Source organism: Temnothorax curvispinosus, unplaced genomic scaffold (genome assembly GCF_003070985.1).
Source record: "Temnothorax curvispinosus isolate PA1 unplaced genomic scaffold, ASM307098v1 QBEX01012454.1, whole genome shotgun sequence".
In the NCBI taxonomy this organism is placed as follows: domain Eukaryota; kingdom Metazoa; phylum Arthropoda; class Insecta; order Hymenoptera; family Formicidae; genus Temnothorax; species Temnothorax curvispinosus.
The window spans coordinates 925,814-947,989 of NW_020222234.1; the positions used below are offsets into that span (position 1 = coordinate 925,814).

The 22,176-nt window shown below is 38.6% G+C and overlaps 2 protein-coding genes across 4 annotated transcripts in view; one reads left to right on the top strand and one right to left on the bottom strand.

The window, feature by feature from the left end:
* Positions 1 to 946: 946 nt before the first annotated feature.
* LOC112462483 overlaps positions 947 to 22,176 on the bottom strand; it is a 291,597-nt gene continuing 270,367 nt past the window's right edge. For 2 of the 3 annotated variants that reach the window (XM_025028281.1, XM_025028282.1), the window contains exons 14-22: positions 4,920 to 5,364; positions 4,589 to 4,841; positions 4,114 to 4,189; positions 3,845 to 4,018; positions 3,389 to 3,760; positions 2,805 to 3,255; positions 2,600 to 2,716; positions 2,314 to 2,517; positions 947 to 2,219 (exon numbers count right to left, since the gene is read on the bottom strand). In XM_025028281.1, coding sequence (XP_024884049.1) covers positions 1,999 to 2,219; positions 2,314 to 2,517; positions 2,600 to 2,716; positions 2,805 to 3,255; positions 3,389 to 3,760; positions 3,845 to 4,018; positions 4,114 to 4,189; positions 4,589 to 4,841; positions 4,920 to 5,364 — 2,313 coding nt within the window. In that variant the 3' untranslated portion in view covers positions 947 to 1,998. The remainder of the gene's footprint in view (positions 2,220 to 2,313; positions 2,518 to 2,599; positions 2,717 to 2,804; positions 3,256 to 3,388; positions 3,761 to 3,844; positions 4,019 to 4,113; positions 4,190 to 4,588; positions 4,842 to 4,919; positions 5,365 to 22,176) is intronic. The other variant, XM_025028283.1, reaches the window with a different exon arrangement.
* On the top strand, positions 14,183 to 17,889 carry LOC112462484. Its single transcript, XM_025028285.1, has 8 exons — positions 14,183 to 14,570; positions 14,895 to 14,949; positions 15,133 to 15,413; positions 15,716 to 15,904; positions 15,974 to 16,106; positions 16,237 to 16,403; positions 16,792 to 16,982; positions 17,330 to 17,889. Exons 1-8 carry the CDS (start codon positions 14,509 to 14,511, stop codon positions 17,413 to 17,415), a joined length of 1,164 nt encoding a protein of 387 aa, XP_024884053.1. The 5' UTR covers positions 14,183 to 14,508; the 3' UTR covers positions 17,416 to 17,889.

Sequence of the window (22,176 nt, forward strand, 5' to 3'; positions counted from 1 at the left end):
ACACGTATTCACAGTATTGTGGAAAATAGAGATTGTTTACTTTCTTTCGCTTAGTTTTACTTTCGAAGCTCGGGATGCTCAGCCAGGTGCACCGATGTATGCATGGCATATTAATGTAATTGAAATTCAGATGAACAAATAGGTAATTACGTTTTATTGAAAATTATTGTAAATTGCGATTTGAATACAATTCGTAATAAAATAGGGTGCATCGGACTGTGCCAAAATTCTTTGTAATACTCTATGATCTACAACTACACTTCTAAATATTTGCGACTTTTCTCTTCACACAAAAGATAAAATAAACAGTTTGGTCACTATCCATAAGGTACTTACAATACCTTGACAGACCTTGGCAATGAAGATGGCTAATTAATCGACTTATTTGAAAGCAAATGTAACGATGCAGAATCACATATAAACCGCTATTATTCACATTTACTCGAATTTAAAGAGTTAAATGACTACGGTTTAAAAATTTAAAGTTGATCTTAATTTTTCTGTTTCTCAAATATTATCTTTTACAATTGCTTGCAAGTTTTACAATTTTTAACAATAATTATACAAATAATTTAACAAATATCATAGAATAGTACAAATATGGAACATAGAACAAATATCATATCAAGAAATTTTTCCGATTAGCCGTTAGGTAATATGATCGATTCTGCATAGTAGAATTAATTGATTTATGAAAAAGAACATTGGAATATGTAGTGTGGATTGTCTTAAGGCAAGCTTACCACTCTAATTGATCCTAAGCTGTTCCAAAACATTTATCCACACATGTATAGAAACAAATTTATTTCTTAAACATAATAGTATTTCATAAAAAGAACAGAAATTTGGCTTTCAAGTACAGGCCAGAGTTAGATTTACATCTACGACGTGTGATAAAAGGTTTTACAAATGACTCTGACATAAAAAGAATATAATATTTTATATATATATCTATATATATATATATATTTAATATATAATCTGGAAATAATATATAGACTATCGGTTATATTACTTGTGGCTACATTGTATAAACCTTTGATATTACATTATATTACAAATTGGTATGTATGTGTGCGCAGTGATTTGACATTCCTGAATATATAATCCATAATCAACTTATTACATCTCTTTGAGAGATAGCATCGATAAAATGGATGGTAATTAAGGAAAATATATATATTTTCTCCAATTTCTGTATGAAATACCTCTCTAAGATCATCATATATTTCCCTTAATATAATACAATAAGCGCGAACACAATGTGGAATTGAAATATTACTATTTATTAACTATAATATAAATAAATGTATAAAACTCTCTTCTCTCTTTCGCTCTGTCGTAAGTCATCGGAAATTTCGCAAAATTTTCCGCCACTGTAATCAGGAATGCCAATGTAAATGAGGATGGCGACGAGTGCATATCGTTTATGGTACTGTAGCATACCGCGACATGTGAGTGTACATTTGATAGAACATGTTTATCTCACGTCGTCTTGAGCACATTGGTAAAATTAATAGACGGAATAAGAAAATACATGTTGCCATTACTTCAGAAACCTGAGCTTCATAAGTAATAGCTTTACGATCTCATAAATCTGTGGATATTTCGAAGCGTATCAAAAGATAGATTCACAGACGGATTCACTTGAAAGTTAAATGTCAAAATTCGGTACTCCACTTCCGCAACTTTAAGATAAAAATCTACGTTTATGTAATGCGATTACAAATTCGTAGCTGGGCACACGTGTTAAGCGTAATGCGGCGACCTACCGAATTGCATGTGGCTTTATATTTTTCTCCATTATGTTGTCAAACTATAGTTGCTCAAGGATACAATGCATTCTAGTGCTACAGTACGCGTGCGACGATATTACCTCATTGTACCTATCTAAATATGCCACGATAATATGTTACGTCTCTGTAATCGTAACACAAACTTGCAAGTGAATCAATGATAAACTCGTTTTTTCCCGATGGTTCGCGTGTCGAGAAAACTTCATAGATTAATAGACATGTCTTGGTCATAAGATGTGAGATTCGTATCCGTCGAGGAAGCAGGGGTAACCGTTGCCGCTGTTGCGCTGGTTGGCGACTGCAGTGGAGTGGAAGTCGTAGGTAGCGACGTAGGACTCTCCAGGGTTGAATTCCAGTGGCTTCTTTCAGTGCCGTCACCCCCATCATCAGACACGATTGAGATGTCAGCGATAATACCACTCTCTGCAATGGGAACATTAACATCATTTAATAAATTAATATCGATGTCGAATTTCCTTAAAAAATCAAATCACTGAGATCAAAGCATAATACTCACCAACGCTACATTGACTGTTCAGTGTAGTACTACGATGATGCGGTCGTGGACTCGTGTCTAATCCAAGATTAAGCGTCGTAGGGGGGCCGCTGCTTCCACCGCTGCTCGAAGATGAGCTGACGGAAATTACGCTGTGCGGCCTTCTGCTGCAACGACTGGAGTCCTCCGTCATTGATACCGCTATAGAGTTCCTAAATCTGGGTGCTATACAGACAAATGCAAATAATTGTTTTAATATTCAGCGATATGAGCAAATGGTTTTCGATAATTCGCGAATTGTACTCACTCTTCGAGAGTTGAGCCACACTGATGGAGCGATCGTTTATCTGATCTGCACTAGGCCTTATATCTAAACACGGCTTATTCCCAATGCCCATGCTCGACATCTCCGCCAGGCGCACTTCTAAAAAGTGAAATATCATCGATAGTAATTCGCCCTCTTTAAAATTTATATATTTATATTAATAAACGAAGTGAAAATAGCGAATTACCTCTGTTTCGAAGCGCCTGCTTCCATAAGAGGTTGCTGAGTTCCTCGGTCCAGGCTTTCTTAATATCCTCACTCGCGCACTGTAACGTGTACGTATCTCCTGGTTTCCTTTTGCGGAACCAGATCTCGAATTTTGTAGGCGAGTCCGCGATAACGGCAGTCAAGCCGATATCTGTCGTTTTAATGCTATGTTTATAGATGTAAATATCAAGATTCTGAAAAAATATATACATGTAAGTAACAAAAATGAAACAGAGACATAAAATAGTGTTAAAATGCACGCAGAGCAAACATGCAGAAAATCTTACCTTTCTATCGGGGAATCTCCTTGCCTTACTGAAGAGTATAAGATCTTCGAACAGGAAGACTTGACGCAGGCATTTTTTGCCTTTTCCTTGCCAGACTAAAAATTCGTTTTGCCGCAACAGCCTGCCTTGTTCTTTTACATTTACCTAGGAAATAATATCACGTCTTTTGCATTGTGCAATACATTTATGTAAATTATTATAATACTCATTTATATTCACTGAAATGGATAATTACTAATTTTATTTTATTATTCTAGCACAACAAAATGAAACTTACGTCACAATCACGAAGCGAATCCATCGCCAAAAGATCGTTCCCATGTCGAAGCTGAAATCGAACCATCTGCTCGGCAGCCCTCAAATCCGCTTCACCTTCTACCATCGGTTTCATGCCATCTTCCTTCTCGTCTTTCTCCTCTTTGCCGGACAATTGTTCCGATAAATCTGTACCAGCTTTGACCAGCTGCTGAAGTAGCAAAGCGTATTTTCCCATTCGCTGAACCGGTTTCAGCAAATAACTAGCTAAGTCCATTTTATCTCCCAACTCTAATTGCTTCTGTTTGAAGAAACTCGTGCCGTATTCCGCCATCAGCGAATCCGAATTTGGTTTATTCTTATTGTACAAGGCATAAAGATAAAATTTCTTCTCCTGCAAGAAATTCATTATTCACGTGATATCTCCCTTTTATGTGTAGGATTAAATTGTCAAGAATTTCGATATAGTCATGCTTACGTGTCGGAGGAAGCATTGTCCCACCAGCATGGGCGATTGCTCGCACTGCTCTAGTTCGCGTAGAAAGTGTTGACTGTGAAACTCGTATATCTTCTCGACATTCCCGAAGATCACGTTTCTCTGGCCTCTGAGAGCCTGCGGGATGTCCTCCCGTACGAGTTCCGGAATATAGTTCTTCAAGAAAGTACATATATTACGCTCAGCACGTGCGATAAATAATAAAATTACGCGAGAATAAACTCTAACGATGCGCACATTATAATAATTACCTCTATTATATACTCGAGGGACTTGACGTAGTCTCGTTCAGTCTGTATCATCTCCCTCATTATGAGCAGTATTGTTCTGCAAGGTGCAATTCTTCGTTAACGACGTTACGAAGAAACGGTATAACAATCGGTACGATGGCATAACGGAAATTACGGGTGAACAATGGGTCGCTATTAAAATAGCAATGACGCAGCAATAAAATGTCACACCTAGGACACACTAATGACTTTACCGATCTATTTTACAATACAAAATTTCTTTTATTTTGATTGGTTTTATCAAATTAAAAATGATGAGAAGTCAAATGCTCGATCCAAAAGAAAACTTAAAGGAAAGGTGTTAGATATAGAAAAAATGGAGGTTTATTATGGTTTTATCAATATCAATTCTTAACTTTCTTGGAATTTTTGGTTGCAAGTACGGTAAAAGAATAAAAGATAAAAGATTGGTGTCAAAGCTGTACGAGCATCGTACTTTTTCGCCTTCATTCCTGGCGCGATACTGGCTGATCTGTGAAGGTGCGAGTTCACTGGCGGCTTAACCAGCCTCCGTGGTGCCGGGCTTCGCGGAGGCGTACGCGGTGGCGAGCAGTCCAGAAGCTGCTCGGCACTCTCTCGAAGTTCGGCGATGTTGTCCAGCACCGGCCGACCACCGCTACCAGCTGACCCGACGCTTTCCATCGGGCAAGCATAAGACGCGCTGCTGTCGCTATCGTCCCAAGACGTTCCTGAAAACATGTGTAATCCCAACATGTGGATATTCTTCTTGCAACGGCCTTAAGGCTAAAGGAAGAAAGAAGCCTCACTTTTGGCCAAGGTGTCGTCCCAGGAGGTCGACTCGGAAGCGGCGAAAGATCTTCTCCTCGCGGGACTCCCCGGCGCGGACGTGGTCCTGGCGATCTCGAGGGCTTCCGCGCACTTGTGCCGGGCGATGCGACATTGATCCAGGAGGACTTCGTTACCGAGTTTCTCCGCCAAGGCCATCATCTCGGTGAAGTGTTCGGGCGGTAGAGGCGGCCTCGCCATCAAGAATTGCTGGGCCCTCCTGTCGCTCGCTAGGCGAGCCTCTTGCGCCCACTCGTAGGCGCGATCCTGCAGGAGGCAGCATCTCGACGTGTCCTCCAGGTATTCTCGCCTGTCCTCCAAGCGCGAGCCGAAGCCTCGTAGATGCTGCTTCAGAGATCTCGCGAGCTCGCGAAGTCCGCTCGCGCTCGCCGCCTCGGCAAGATCACTCCCCTTGTCCAGGTGTCTCTGTAACACAAAGAAGAACACAAATCAAAATGACAAATGCTCTTCGTGCGTATCGTAATTTCGATCGTAATCCAAGAACAAATTATTAATTCGGCGGATGTATTTTCCTGCGTTACTCATTACCGCCGGAGAGTTCCATCCGGAATCTGATCTAGAATTTCATTTAGAACTTCGCGCGACGAATACGGGACGGTAACAGTCGTAACGGAAGTCAGACGAATATTTCATCCACAAACTCATAACGAAGGGCGTGATAAAGGACAAGAATCTCCCGTCTCTCGATGAGAGACGATATTCCGGTCCCCCCCGCCTCGGCGTCGGAGTTGCAGGATCTCCCGCGGTGCCCGGCAGACCCGTCCCTAATGGAGGGGCCATAAATCGACATATGGGGGTAAATAATGTCGCGATAAGCCGGGGGGGTCCGTACCGGCCGCCACCGTACAACTCGCACGGATGGATAACACGCGCGTTTACACAGAAAATCTCCGCGTGCCACGCTCGTTCCGCTCGCGTATCGCATCACCGCGCGATGATACACGTACTCTCGCATTCGTGCGAGCGTGAAATCCACTTAGACACGGCTCGGCTGCATCCTGGAGCACGGACTGTTCGATCGAGTGCCCGTGACGAAAGACGCTCTCGTATCTCGTCCCACGATGTAGCTCCGGATGCAATATGCGATCGAGAGAGAGACCGCCGCGTCACGGATAAGAATCGTATGCGTGCCACGCACGGTTACGCGTAATATCGACGACGTAACGCGCTCGTGATAAGTCGTCCGCGACTGAAAGAAATTTCTCCTTTACTTATTAGGTATACATAATAACGCATTAGTATGCGTGATCGAAGACGCCCGGACGACATCTGATGTGCGGAGGGACGTTCGAGACGGCTTCTGCACGAAGAAGAAAGTATTTCGCACGTAACGTTGGTCGACGCATGATACGCGTCACGTTACACCCTCTGATGAAATATCACGTCTCCCGTAGCGCCGTGAGACACTTTAATATCGTAAGTAGAAAGTGTGCGGCATATTAAGCGCTTTAGATGCGTTACCATACTGATGTGGACAGAGAAAAGAAATGTGCAAAGTTCGAATACGAATGACCTGGGGATACAGTGGCATGAGCTATTAAAAGTTTCATTACACTTCGCTATAGTTCTTATTGCAATTTTACTGCAGTTTATTGTCCAGTAAAACGACTGTATCTATAAATTATGAATTGCAAACATGAATAAAACAAGCTACTTTATTATATCTCTAAGTGTCTCACTTGATAATTCAAATATTAACAAGATTTATACAGAGAAAGAAGATAAAAATGTTTTCAATTCCTAATTTTTCGAGAAGTCCGTTGACATTTATTTCCGACGTATCGAAAGTCTATTTGTTAAGGATATTTACAACGCCAAATGCACATTAATCTTCAACAATAATCGCACATTAATCTCCTAAGAAACCAGACATTACTTGTTACTTTGGCAATAAATCTTTATACTATATGTATCCCATAAATTTATAAATTGCGTCCTTGGGAAATATAATTGCACGAAACGGATGTGTGCCTTTTTTATTCATTGAACCGCCGCACGCGTTACACGGGATGATCTTCGTTCACTCTAATGGCGTTTGTTCGCGTACGCGCACGTGTCAGACTCCCCCAAGAATCTCGAATTATCGGAACTATTTTTCCCTTCGCCTCACGTCAAAGCACGAGACTCGTGAGAGAATTATGTGGCACGTGCAATGTTGTATTTTTCACGCTACTAGTACTCAAGCACGGCATTATCAATGTATTCAATGTATCACATTACAATGTATCAATATAATCACGTGTCGACCCGTATAGCGTAAAAAATATCGTCCAGTTAATCACGTTTTACTTTATAACGAAATATATTTTATTTTTCAAGTTGTTATTAATAGCGCTGTAGAACTCGTCTACTTCATTTCTGTCTGTAACGCAAATGCCTTGATTCTTTTGACGTTATTCATATCGTGCGACGATTTAGGTATAGAATTATCCAAAAACCATTTTCTTAGAAATAAGTTTTAAGTTGATGAAATTCGTTCTAAACACTGCTGAAATCATCGATGAAAAATCGGAATATGATTCTCTCGATTGCACACGTCAGTGCAGCGTAATCACGAGTACCGTTGCAAATTGAATTCCGCAAATTGATCGTCGATTAAAATCGTAAATCAATGTATAAATTCACACGCGTGTCGACAATGTTTTTTTTTTATTTCCGTACGGTTCGCGCACTTTCCAATCAGGATATTGAATCTTTTATTGAAACAGATCGATTTGCGCGCGCGGTCCATCTTCATGATTATAAGCGGTTTGTAAAGCACGTGAAATATTGCTTCCAGGATCATGATATATCTTCTCCCTCTTTCTTCTCTTTCACATCGAGTCGTTTAATCAGAGGGACCGCGTTTCGGCACAGGGTATAATCCTCTCCGAATAGGCGTGCGACCCTTTCACGCATTGTAGATGCGCGCGCGTGCACATAAGGGTGATTATTAAATTTCATATATACCCAATAGCCATTATCTTGCGGTACAGTCCTTTAAAAGTCCACACGTGATATCGTATTCTCTATTTCCGCTTCCGAAGAGCGTTTCGCGTGTTTCGGCGAGTTGTTAATTGTTTATCTACACGAGAAAATCAACCCGCATTTTTAAGAAAGTTTGCCAATGACTTGTTAATTTATTGTTGCCCTCATTACGACGTGCATATCCAGACCATCGAATCCCTAAATCATCGTGAAAGTGTACTTGTTTAATTTAATTGCACTTGCATATTTAAAAAAACAAGCAAATGAATATCTTATTTCACGGTATTTGTTTGATGTTTTTTTTTTAAATATGTAAGTGCAATTAAATAGTTACACTTTCACGATGATTTTGGAATTTGATGGTCTTTTAAATATGAAAGTGCAATTGAACAATTACACTTTCACGATGATTTCGGGATTTGCGCTTGTTTGGAAATGCACATATAAGTTCAAGTCTCTGACATGATTGTTTAAACCGTATAACAATTTTCTCACGCAACTATATTGAATATAAATAAGTATAATCAAATATGATAAATTACGGTAATTGCATTCGACTAACACGTAAATTGCTGCATTACTGTATACAAAAAAGCGCAGACGATGCAAATCAATCATAAATACCTAGCTTGAGACGTCGTCATCATCGATTATTAAATATGCAAATTATACCGAAATTATTCTACAAATCCGTAATAATTATTCTAACGTGACATTAGTAGATATGAATGATCTTAGGACTGAGGTGATTATTATGGCGGAATGTAGAAAGGCGCCTCTCTCGGAGCGTAATTGTTGGAGCGTGAAACCAGATTAGCTAAAACGTGACCAATCTCGCGGACACGTAGACTCGCTTGCGAACGGTCATGCTTATGTTCGTGCGTTCATTAATTGACACGTATCGTTGATTATCATAATAGATTGTCAATTAATATCAAGGAAGTTCGTAGGCGCACGGACAAAGACCCCCGGTAACACGCTGAACACACGGCGTCGATTATACTTTCTAATTACGGCAGCACGCCGCATCCGTATCCGTCGAGAATGGAAAGTCCCTGTTTTAGACAGAGATTACTCCCAGTTGTCTCGGAAGGACCCGACTGCGATTTCTCTTTTCGAATGCAATGAAAGTACCTAATTAACACATCCCTCTCGATCATCAAGGATGCGCGCATCATGATCTTTCGCAAGCGCGAAGACGATTCGTGTCTTCACGATCGACGGCTGGAAATAATTATCAGCTGGCGCGCGCGGCGATTCTCTGGGTATCGCCTGCAATTGTGTATTTTGGCGTAACGCGGACGTGAGCCGATGTGTGAAATCGATATATGCGAAAGAGAATGGGACCAGAGGCCGCGAAGGGTGAGCAAGCGGCAAAAATGCAAGTCAGTGCATCGAGGGCACTTAGCATCCTGCAGCGTAATTAATTATAGATGAATTGCAATGAACGTCTATGAAGCGAATGCAATGACTCACATTTTGTTTGATCACGGTAGTCTTTGGTCCGACTTAATCGGCCATATATGTGTCGCGCTTCGTGCAGCGGTGGTATGCTAACAAATTGAATTCCATCTTATGATTCAAGCACGTCGCAAGTTATTTGTTTCTACTTCAAACTACTCGACCTGTTTACAAGCAACTGCAGGTATTTAATCGATAATATGATTATTTACGCGCGTACGACAAAGATAATGATAATTCTGAGCATATTTAAATTTCGTAGCGTCTTTAATTAGATTATTTATCCGAAAATTAAAGCTCATAAAATTTTTTAAATATTTAACGTTTTGGTTTCTATAATTACTGCCTTTATAATGCATGACTGCATGAGTTAGAACAATTTCTTTCGACAGCATTATACGACATTCTATTTGCGACGCCAGCATGCCGACGCAGTCGATTTAAATTGATCTATCCTTCTGCCATTCGATAGTTGGGGGCTATTAATATGCAGTAAGAAATAAAAATGACGTAAGACACGTGGCTGCAATATTATTCAATTGTTATCGTACATTGCGACGAACCTTTGAAATGGCTCTTAATCTTCCTCTCCAACAGTCTTTACGTGCTTCATTAAACCACGTTAATTAACCGTCAAAGTAATCATACGGTATCGTTTATAGGTATGGGCGGGCTTTTAAGTCAAGAATATTTCTCGACTCGCTTATACTGGTGGTTCAACCGGTACTTGAAACATTTTCCTGACTGTTTAACGAACGATAAGACGACGCCATTAGAAAACACGCTAGCTGACGGTTAGTCGATTACCGAACGGTTTTCCTAGTTTTACGTTCGAGAGATCGTAAATAATTGCCGGAAACTTTCCTGTTGATATGGTTAAACAGATCACAGTACGTCGATTGCTCATCACTGCAACAGGTTGTTGACCAACACGGAATGTCGTGCAAAAAAAATCGCAGCAAAATGCGGACGACATTGCACTCGTTAAATCCGATGTTCAGCAAGACGATGTAGTAAGCATTACTGCATTATCAACAATGACTCTCCTCGCACATCCACAGAGATACGAATGTGTGACACGTAAAAGAGAACGATTGACAGTTCCGCGACAGATTCCGCCGTGTTAGTCGCGGTCAAGCACTCAAAAGTAGTTTCTACAGCGATATAATTATAGAGGAAAAAATTAATGGCTCAGCAATAAAGTAGAAAATGGAATTTATTATAAAACAAAAGCTGCGGTAAACATTTAAGTAAATAAATACCATGTAGGAAACGTTGCAAAAAAAGACGCAATCAAATGGTCATTACTGAAGAATAATCTTCCCGCAAATACGCTGGAAAGTTTGCTCAGGGAAGGAAAAACTACAGATTTCTGAAATAATTGCGATTTTATAAATTATAGATGTTACTCGTTTACGCTCGCGGCATTGAATATTTATGGCAGAAACTTTCATCGCGGTAAATCACGAAGAATCTTCCTATTGGAGGATACATACGCTTAGGACACGAATAGCAAACGCATTTCGAAAGTTATGCTCACGGGCTTCCTTTCCCGTGCAACTCAATTCCAGATGCAAATTTCGGGTGGTGACGCGATGCAACGACCTCTTATTTTCAAACCGGAATAGCCGGGAGGATTTCGTTCTTTGTATTCGAGAATGGCTCCGCGATGCCATGCCACTTCCAGCGACAACAAATCACCTGTCACGATACTTTCTCCTATTGCAATCCTATTGCACGCTACAGAAAAGGTAGAGTTACGCGCGCGTCGTTATGCCGCACGTGCAGTCTGAGATGCATCATCTTATTCGCGAGGATCCACGAACACTTCGCTTTGTCCCATTTGACTCGATTTATGATTGTGGCAAATAAGTTAAACAAAACCTCGGGAGAATGGAGTCAAAGTATCATTGAATAGTCATGAAATGACAAGACTAGTACAATAGTATATAAAGATCTATAGTTACATCTGTAACATGTTATTTCAAATCGCTAATAATGCAATCATTTTCACATAATCACAGTTATATTCATTTAATTAAAAGTTTATGTTAAAATTATTAAATAAGATACATGAATTGCAGCGAACGTTTACTTATCTTTATAAAAAAAATAATAAAAATCACGATTACAAGTGGAATAATCGCAGAAGCGATGTTCGTTGACCTTGTATCGAGACATTCAATTTATCTTTCCTCCATTTATCTCGCTAATTGATGATTGACACAACGTTAAACGTCTCTCGCGTTTGCATGAAGAAAATTGTAGTAGAAAATGTATCGGTTGATAAACGTGCGGGCATTCTTCATTAATAAAGAAAAACGGAATAATCGAGTACGCGTTAATTCGAACAATTTATGAGAAAAAGAGAAATGCATCGAGGTTGAGCAATATTGTAATTAAGAAAACAAATATGTGTAATGATTCAATACAGAATGTTTCATACAATAGTGGACCATTACTTCACTTTCGATCGCATGCCATGACGTATATATATTTATGCAATAAAATATAATAAGACAGCGTGCCTAAGTCCGGCATTTAAAGACAGAGAAAGTACGTTATTACATACAATCACGTCATTTTATAATAGCTTATAATGCACCCCCCTGTTGTTCCCTTCTTAGAAATATAAAAACTTCCGCTACATTGGCGATACTTTATTAAATAATATATTTAATTGCTGAAATATAAAAATAAGAATTATCTTTACCAATCCAAAAGACATAAAGATATAAAACAGTGGACGTATCGTGTATGATACAACTGCCATTGCGATAAAATCTGTTGAATGCATCCTTATTCAAATCATACGTGAAAATATGCGCGCATCCACGTTTCTTTACGAGTCGTCTTGTATGCGCAACGGCGCACTTAAATACGCCTCGGTCAGAACGTTTCGACACCAATCGCGTTATTGCAAAGTTCAAGAGTACTTTTATTACTTTCCCTCCCGCGCCCGACCACTTTCACTTCTCCTCTTCCTGCCTTTTCGAGCGCGCGCCGCGCGATTAGCCGCAGAAATGCAGGTATTCGCGATGAAAACCTGGTACCGGTCGCGTACGTGAAATCGATAATCGCCGTAGCCACGAACGGCGTCCCAAGTGTCCCGAGATATTGCATTCCGCGGCGGTAAAGGTCGTAGTACCTCTCCGCTATAAGTCGTCTGCATTCGGTCGCCACGCGAGAGCTCTCTCTCCCTATTTCGACGTAGATCGCGCGTCTCTCTCCCATCGACGTGGAGATCGTGCTCGGCGCCTTAATCGTCGCGAGATTTTACCTCCTACACTCGACGGATCTTTTACGGCCGAGGAAACTTTAACGAAGAACGTAGGGCTTCATTACGGAAAATATCGCGCGATTCGACGGAATCACCGCGGTCGCGGGTCCTTTTCAGCCGAGGAGGCAGGAAACGCGAAACCTGCACTTGTCGTAAAACGCAGTCGTTAGACTGAAGGATCATATTAATGATCTCTCATATTTTATTCGTGGCGCCTCATCAAGATTACTCCAGGCGAGTAGTCGCGTAAGTTGTAATTTCCACCATGAACGTTGATTCGATGCGTTTTCACATAGAGTTATTCGCTGCGCGAAATTACTGCCCCATCAGCAATGCTTGTAAGTAATTAAGACCAAACATCCTTTAATTATGAAAAAAAAAAAACATTGCTTGCAGGAAAATCATCCGTTTCCTAGAAGCGAGAAAGATCAAGTTCAGAAAGTGAGCTCACACGAGATTCTTTTAGTCTCGTTAAACGCTAAGTTAATTAATTTAAAACTGAAATTAATCCTACATATCTATTAGGCAAAGTAATTAAAATTTATTAACACGGAAAACTCATTTACGATTATCTTTGAATATATGTTTTACGGCATCGTATTCCGTTCTCAGAGATTACTGGAGTTTCGCTCTGGAGTTCCTGAAGGCCATTTTCATCAGGAAGACACGCATGAAGAAATACTATAAAATATGAGAAAAGATCGAACCCCGAATCGGATCGAGGTCGATGGCTCTAAGCATGATCGATCAATCCGATCTATAGTCTCGCTTTATGCGCTTCTCGATTTCTATCTATCGATTTTTATTGGCCACTTTATAGATCGGCCGTGATCCTTATTGCCACATAGATGCAGATATATTGCATGCGCGGGAAAACATGCACCTAAATCGTTCGTGAGAAGGTCAAATTCCAAGATCTCGTGGTTTCGCGACTCTCGAAGCGATGCAACGTGAGAAAGATGCAACGTAATATGTCTAGCGCTTGACGAGATATTTGTCCTCTGGGCGCCTAAAACCGCGTTTGTTCATTTTATTGTTTCACTTCGCCGAACTCGAAGGGCGTTGGTTTTGATTTGAGTGCAGAAAGTGGAGCCGAAAGGACGAGCAAGAACCGACGCGGTAGCCAATCAACGTGCAATTTTTTCGTAAGAACTAATTTTATTGGCTACTATTACCCTTCCTATATCGCGTTACCGCGTAGCGAGCGTTTCAGCATCCTGTGTGCAGGAGACAGGAGTTCAGAACCAGAGGTGTGTGTGTTGTTGCGTCTCCCGCTATTTCTTGCCTCTTGGAGATTCATCAGATTCATCCATTCAAACCGTTCGTATCTTCTTTCATAGGCGGTTTTCTGTTATAGACGCAGTTGCACGGTTGCGTGAACGTGTTGCTCTACGGCTCTTTTTCCCCGCGTTAATGGTTTTTTTTTTACGTATTTCTAGGGCCCGATTCTGATAACGAGAAACGTATGCGTAAACTCTGCTCTAACAGAAAGGCTGCAAATTGATTGGCTATCGCACAGTTTTTAGCCAATAAGAGCTTGCAGCTTTTCTATTAGAGCAGAGTTTACACATACGTTTGTCGTTAGAGAATTGAGCCCTGGCTTTCCATCGCATAGCGTTAACGTTGTACTGGTCTTGCAGGTCAACCAGTGTCCTTTGATGTTTATCCTGTGGCCGCGTGCGTGAATATAATAATCACGCCTTCCAGTTGCTGTTGTCTGAGCAGTGGAAGAACGGCCTCCTGTGGAAGATTATTATTCTTCCGGTACTACGTATTGTAAAAGAGGAAGAAATTTTGATCCTTTACAACTTTGCAAACGTGAAATTAGCATTGTGCGCAATATGGCGTACTTCGATGGCTTCGATGGTGATACGAATGCCGAGCAAATGCCGCTTGTTGATCGGTAAGAACGAAGAAAGCATAAATTGAATAAATGCAATCTGCTTGGAATGGCACGTTGCATAATCAAAGAGAATCATATATTAAATTATATATTATATATTTAATATTTTTGTAATATGCGCTCTTAGATCTTGTGTAACTTGAGAAGTGTATCAGCTAATAATGTGATATATGTATATATATATTTGAAATTACAAATACCATGTGGTGCATGGCTTCCATTACACTCCTTTTAATTTAACTCCATATCTTTAATGGGGTGATAATTTGTGTAAATTTATATCTTGCAGACAATTTTTTTTTATATTTTTAATTGTATTTACAGGATGGACACAGAATACGTGATACATGTGAAAAGTTTGCCAAGAGAGTTCAATAAGGTATGATCCATCGATCTATTTAGTTGTAAATTATAATTATTAAAACATTCTTTGTTAGTAACAACTTGATTCACAAATTACATATTGTAGTCATACTTTTGAAATTAATATTAGATATATATCTATATTTTTGAGATTAAGATATCTATTTATTTAATAACATGAAACGTGATGATCTTTAAGGATGCCATCAGAGATATTTTTAGTCAGTATGGTGAAATCACTGCAATGTTCTGTCTTCGTAATGCTACGTGGGCTTATGTTACGTATGGAACATATCGTGAGGCCGAACTTGCTATACGAGAACTCAATAATAAAAAACCATTGTATCTAAAAGTGTCATTTGTAAAGGAGAGATCTTCTACAAAGGAAGAGCAAAAATCAGATTTATCTAAAACTCTTGAAAAACCAAAAGTAGTAAACACTGCAGATTCGCCGCCTTATATTCCCAACGATATAAAATAGTAAGCGTTATCAACATTAGCAATTATTGGAATATTAAAATAGTTACGATCAAATATGATCAAATTAGTATTTAAGCATGTTTTATCTTGGTTTTTTTATACGTATAAATAAATAGTGTTATAAAATATTTGAAAGAGATATATGATATCAATCACGTTTCAAGTAATAGAAAATATTTTTTATATTAAATATAAATCAATTATTAGCTGAAATCGAGAATATGTGTATATATTTTTTATGTATATAGTGTGAGAATGTAATCGTATATAATGTATATAATATAATACATATTTGATCTTAGTCGGAATATGGCCATGGGTCGTGGTCAAGTGATAAATGCACTCCGTAAACATGTGTTGCCACAACCAGGGGCAGTACCATACAGATATGTAAACTATGGATCATCTTTGCCTTCATTCTCGCAAATACTTGGAGGTCATGAGGTTGAGGTTGAAGATCCTTATGGGAGCACAAATAAATTATGGACAAGGTTGAACAAATACAATACAATGTAACAACTGTTTAAATTTACTGTATTTTACATGGCTTCTTATTTCAGGGGTGTGATGACTGTCACGTCAGATGGAAAAAGACACGTTTCTCTTGGACGCGGTTATACGATGTATGAATATCCAGAACCATATCCTAAGATTGAAGAATGTATTTCAAAAATATACGAACAACGAAAGAACGTACGAAATTACGCAGATATAAGATTAATATAAAAGTTAGAAAAAATGTGTTACATTGTTGAAATTGATTTAACTAATGATATAATTTATGTTAGAGAAATAATTGAGTATTAATGTTTATTTTTTGCAGGGATTACATGAATACTGCGACGATAAGCTTAAGAATGGAGTACAAAGCTGCTCCGTTTGTTCCACGAAAACAACTAAACATTGTGAAAAATGCCGTACGTATTATTGTAGCAAAGCTTGTCAATTGGAAGATTGGCCACGACATCAGGCTGAGTGTGAACGTATTCCGTAATTATATATTTGTATTAAGTTATCTATATTTGTATATTTAACTTTATTGTAGTTTAATTATAAATTAAGTTAAATAAGTTAAACAACTTAGTAATTATAAATGAAACTAATTATAGTTAAATATAAATCATACTTAAATTTATGCAGATCAGTAAATAAAATTTTTAGATATGCAAATTGATATCTATACATATTTTTTAATGCTAGTTTTCTTTTAGAAAAATATTGTTTGCACATTAATGTGATTGTTCTTTATTACGATTAAGTAACGTAATAAAGTAGACAAATTCTATATTAAAAACCATATTTACTTCATTTACTTCAGTCCATTGTTCCGGTGTTATCAATCACAACTAAACTTTTAATTATAAATTTTTTTTCACAGGGCATTAGTGGAAGAACCGATTGGTGGTATGTCATCATTGAAAATTAATCAAGATGTAAATCAAACAAAGAAGACATCAATACCAAATATAATTCATAAAACTGCTAAATCTAGTGATGTGAAACTGCGACGGCCCAATGCGATTGATGCAGTGCAAGTGGAAAACTCGAGTAATATGAATACAGACATGGGTAAGAAAATAATACTTGTAAGTGAGAGTAACATGATCTGGAAATAGATTTCGTGAAACGTAATCGCGCCAAATTGTAGACTATGTTACATGGCTACGATGGATAATCTGCTACATGACGATAATAAGATATTTTCTCAAACAAAACAGGAATTTAATATTTCGTACGTGTGTTGTGCAAACATTTGAAAGTACATTAAAGCGATAACGACACAAATAACGACATTTTACGCAAAAACTACGATAAATGAGATTCCAATTTTGCAAGCCGCAAACAATTGTTACATCCAATTTTATTAAGTCGTTTAGTGTTCGCAGTTATCTTTTATAACAAATTCTTTGCCGCAGGCCGAGAGCCGAGGATACCAATGAGAATCGTGAGAGGGCTAGCGCTGGCAACCGCATTCGCGGTCACATTTTTTTGTCGGGGATAACCACGTGGAGGGAAGAATGATTTTACGAGAGCACAATCTCGCGTTGAAACGTATATAAAGAGTGATTTATGATCGGTGGAAGCAGTCGGGACGCAGGAAGAAGATGAGGAGACGCACCCTCAGTGGTTACTCGATTCTCGACCCTTGAGCCACGACGCGTTATTTATGCGCAACACACACGGGGTGTCGTTTTTCAGTCGTGCACCTTTACGTACTTCCTACGTGCACGTTCGTGCCAGAGGAACCGCAAAACTGCATACGAATGTTTGACTTCTGTGGTTGATCTGCGTGCCATCACGCCATGAAAAGTGCTGTCGAGACGATAAGGATATGTCGACAGAGATGTATTGTAATGCACAGATATTAGTTACCAACATAATCGTATATATTGTTATATTTTAGTCATTTTCAAATTGATATACGCCGAAGAAAAAATATAGAAGTAGTAGACGCTCTGTAATCTCGATTTTTCGAAGAAAGAATAAGAAGTTTAAATTGTAGTATAATTTATGTAATCTGTATTTTATTAAAGTGCATAAAAAATGTAAAAAAGAGAATTTAAAAAATCAAATATCCAATTTTATGAGTAAAAAATATAATAGACATACATACATATTCATATCTCCTCATATATATTACGTTATTTTACGTTATTTATAATAATTAAAATCTTTTTTATTAATATTACGTTTAATAATATTATAAATTTCTTCATATTTTTCGGTTTAAAACTGTTTAAAACAAAACTTATATGTTTTTATGCCACCTGAGGTACATTTTTGTGTGTTCAGTTTAAAATAAATTTTTTTTAATGCACCTTTAAACGCACTTGAGATCACCATGACCACATAAATACATATTCTAACGGTCCAGAAAATGTTCAACATTCATGATGAAACAAACATTGCCATAAAGCGCGTTAGCACAATAGGACATAAAAGACTCTTGCATCTGTCGTCGTTCTTATTGTCTGGGGAGTGGTGTCAACCTGTCGAAAACCCTGACGGTGCGGTCCGCGTTTAGTGCGAAAGTTTACAGCTGTCAGATGAACCTCCGAATGAAAAGCGAGAGCCACTGCAATCGATAGATCATGTGCTCGCATAGCAGCGTCGAGAGACGATTAGGGTGAACGGGCCGTAAATAGTTTTCATAAACCGCCTCTTAGATTATTACGGCATCGTAAATCTTGTGTGAAGTGTTTACACACAGATGTACTTTATTTAGAGTTAACTGTACAGTAAAAAATTCATATGTCCTTTTTTTACATCCCGTATATCGTACATAGTTATAGTGCAACGAAAATTACGTATACGCTATGTTATTACTCACGTTACGAATTTTATTTATTTATCTTCGACTATTTTCCGATATGACGAATAGTTACATTTGATAAAAATATTGCAGATCAGAATTTATGAAAGTTCGCGTGTGGTGCTTTGAAGAGAATCATCAAATTTCAATGTAATATCGAGAGAACGTAGTCGTAACTATTCAACCAAATATAATTCGGGTGATTATGAGAGAGTACACGGGAGAGCACGTTATAATTATCGCTTTGTAGTTCGCTACAAGCACCCTCCCTCTTCCGACGTTTAATTCAACGTTACCCGCTTCAGTTAAAGAGCAAAAGCACGAAACGTGTGTCGACATAACGGTCCTGCTGCACACACACATACACCGATAGAAAAATATAATACAAAAATCACTCTCTGGTATGCTCGAGTTTCATCAATTACCATTGTAACCACACCTGGTAATGATTCAAAATCATTATGTCATTAAAAATAACCGGTTTAAATACACAATACGTTACTTTTCATTTTATAAAATAAAATATAAACCTGATCTATATTGTACTTTATCTCTTTAATATCTACTATTTAAAAATATTTATTATTGGTAAATACTTATAAATACAGTATCATTATTCAATATTATTAATAGTAAATTCTTCGTTACATTTTGCCGTCCTATTTTTGGACCAAAGTGTAAAAATATACGTTTCGTCATAGATTCGCCTAGATTTTCTTGCGCTTGCTTAATTCTGCCAGCACGTTTATATCAGCCTTTGAGATTGTCGATGTTAGTGGACAGAATAAGAACTATCGTGTTTCATATCTAAAAAAGGTGCTACAACCGAGCCCGTGATTAATGATGCAATATAATGGAATGCGCGGCAGTACCATAACGATCACTGCAAATCTTTCGATATATAGCATTTATTACATAAATCAATCATTAGTCAAACTGACAAAGTCATAAGTTATAGAAAAAATTGTACTAATCGCAATGTACACCTATTTTCATTTGTAATGTCGACAAAGACTTCCTACAAACCACGAGACGACAACTCTCGGCGTTCGTCTCGGTTGCATGTGACTTGCACATCCTATGCATCGCGCTCAGTTATTCTTAGACCGTAAAACGTTTATTTTTCTCGGCTTAAAAGGTTTCAAACTATGGGATCTACACGTACGCGCGTTCTAATAACTCGACGATGTTATGCACATCGTCAAGTGATGCATATACATCAGAGGCTATAAATTCTTCAACCGAGATTCCTTCGCACAGTAGTAATGAAATTCACGGGATTATTCGCGGGATCGTTTCTTATGTAATTCTGTTGCAGCGTAATGATTAATAGTCAATCGTTACGCAGATTTCTAAGTGAAAGATCACTGATATTTTAATAAACCAACAATATGCAATAACTATTATCAAGATAGCTTACCTCATCTTTTCTAAGAATACAGTGATCTCACAGGTACCTATTACAAGTAAAACCTTCTAGGAGAAGATTATTTTAATAATATACATTTTATATTTATATTCCAAAATATAAAAATAGTTATTAAATTATAAGCAATTCCAATTTAAAAATTTTAATGAATTAAACCTCACGTTAAATACAACCAAAAAATTATTGTTGAAGAATTGTTGCAAAACTGTATTTTGCGATTAACTTTGATTAAATTTTATTTAAAACAAAATATTGGCTCGAACTTTAAATGTCAAAATAATCAATGTTGGAATTTTGATGGTTTCCATCAGCCTTAAGAATTTTACACAGCGTTCACTCATTCACGATAATAATCTATCGATCCGACTCGAGATTCGAGCTCTTCTAAAAAAGAACAACGATATCTTAATTCACACTCATTTAGTAGCCTATGCAAACTGAAGATTCTATCTGACTATGGCGTATAAGTTAGTGTTACGATCGAACGCGTTATTACAAGGCTGCGATCGGCAATGTATATGTTAGATCCGCGGCGATGATAAGAGTTATATCAGATACGATAAATTTCCATGCGCGAGCGTGCCACCAACAGATTGGATCACTCCAGCGAGTGTCACGATTAGATTATTCCCGGAAACGACGACTAATTCAATTTCCTTTGCGGGCATCGGGAAATATTCAAAATATTCGCGTCAGCTAAATGAATATTCTATTCTATATTGTCTACATTGTCATTTAAATGACAAATGTGTCACGCCTATGATAAATGATGTCGCAATTCTCTCTGGATTTTGATTATATAATATTTGATTTTATTTGTGTTCAAAAACTCTAATAAAATTGTATATTGTACATTTAGTTATATATGTTATACATCTGTTAGCATTAAATAATATTAGCAACTTTAGTTATAAATTGTCGTTCAACGAGAGAGAACTGTCAACATTTTGACTTTAATATTTTGAGGTACGTTCTCCGTTTCGCCAATTACAGACCAAAGGGCGCGAGGAAATCACAATTAGCATAAGCATTAACGGAACTACCTGTGGTTGTTTGATCAATTTAACGCAGATCAAATGTAATCGGTCTCGATTGAATCGCAAGTATCAAAGGAGCCCATGCTCGCACGATGTTGCTAAGGGCGCAAGGCGAGTGTATTGACGTTTACATAAGCGTCTCTCTGATGTAATTGATCACGAACGCCGGTGACTCGGGCGGACCGGTACGCAGACCGCTGATTACATTACCAGTGCGATCTATCCCGTTGGTGATTCGCGGAGCGGTAAAAAAGGATACGAGAACGTAGCAGCGCGCGAGCGTGGGATACAATCAGCTCGCCCCGACTTAATTGTCTAGCGCGAAGCAGTACGTAATCCGTCTCTGATGGAGCTCGGGTTTAACGAGCTTCCATCGAGTAAAAAAGATCCTGCCGCAATGACCGCGCCCATGCGCCACACCACGGAAATTTCCAACCTTCCCCGGATAGATAATGCTCCACGAATGTCCTGGTGGGCGGGTATTTACCGGCTCCGTGTATCGAAATCAAAAGCACCCGCCGAGTGCACGCAGAGTTCAAGTACAGCGATTACCTCGCATCCATCAGACGGCGTTGAATTTGCGCCTGTGTGGGTAGAGGATAACCGCGGGTGGAGAGGGAGCAGGGGAGGGTGATTCGGATTTTACATTAAAAGCCGTTCCGCTTCCACTCACTTCCAGCTTAATGTACCCAACTCTCCTGGATCGTCAGAGGAAACGGTTACTCTCATATCCAATTATGCTTTCTCCGGAGCATGAATCTTTAGTCTTAATGCAATTTACTACGTCATCGCATTCATCTGTGCCTACAATCTTTCCGAATAGATCGAAATATTATTTTCTTTTTACTACTCTCTAAAAATGTTAGAGAGGTCTGCTGCTTGCACTCCAGATTGCCTGGGTCGGTCAACGAACTTTCGACGAAGTGTCAAATTATCCGTAACATGCCAAATAGCGCGTATCATAGTAAATACATGAATGCCGGT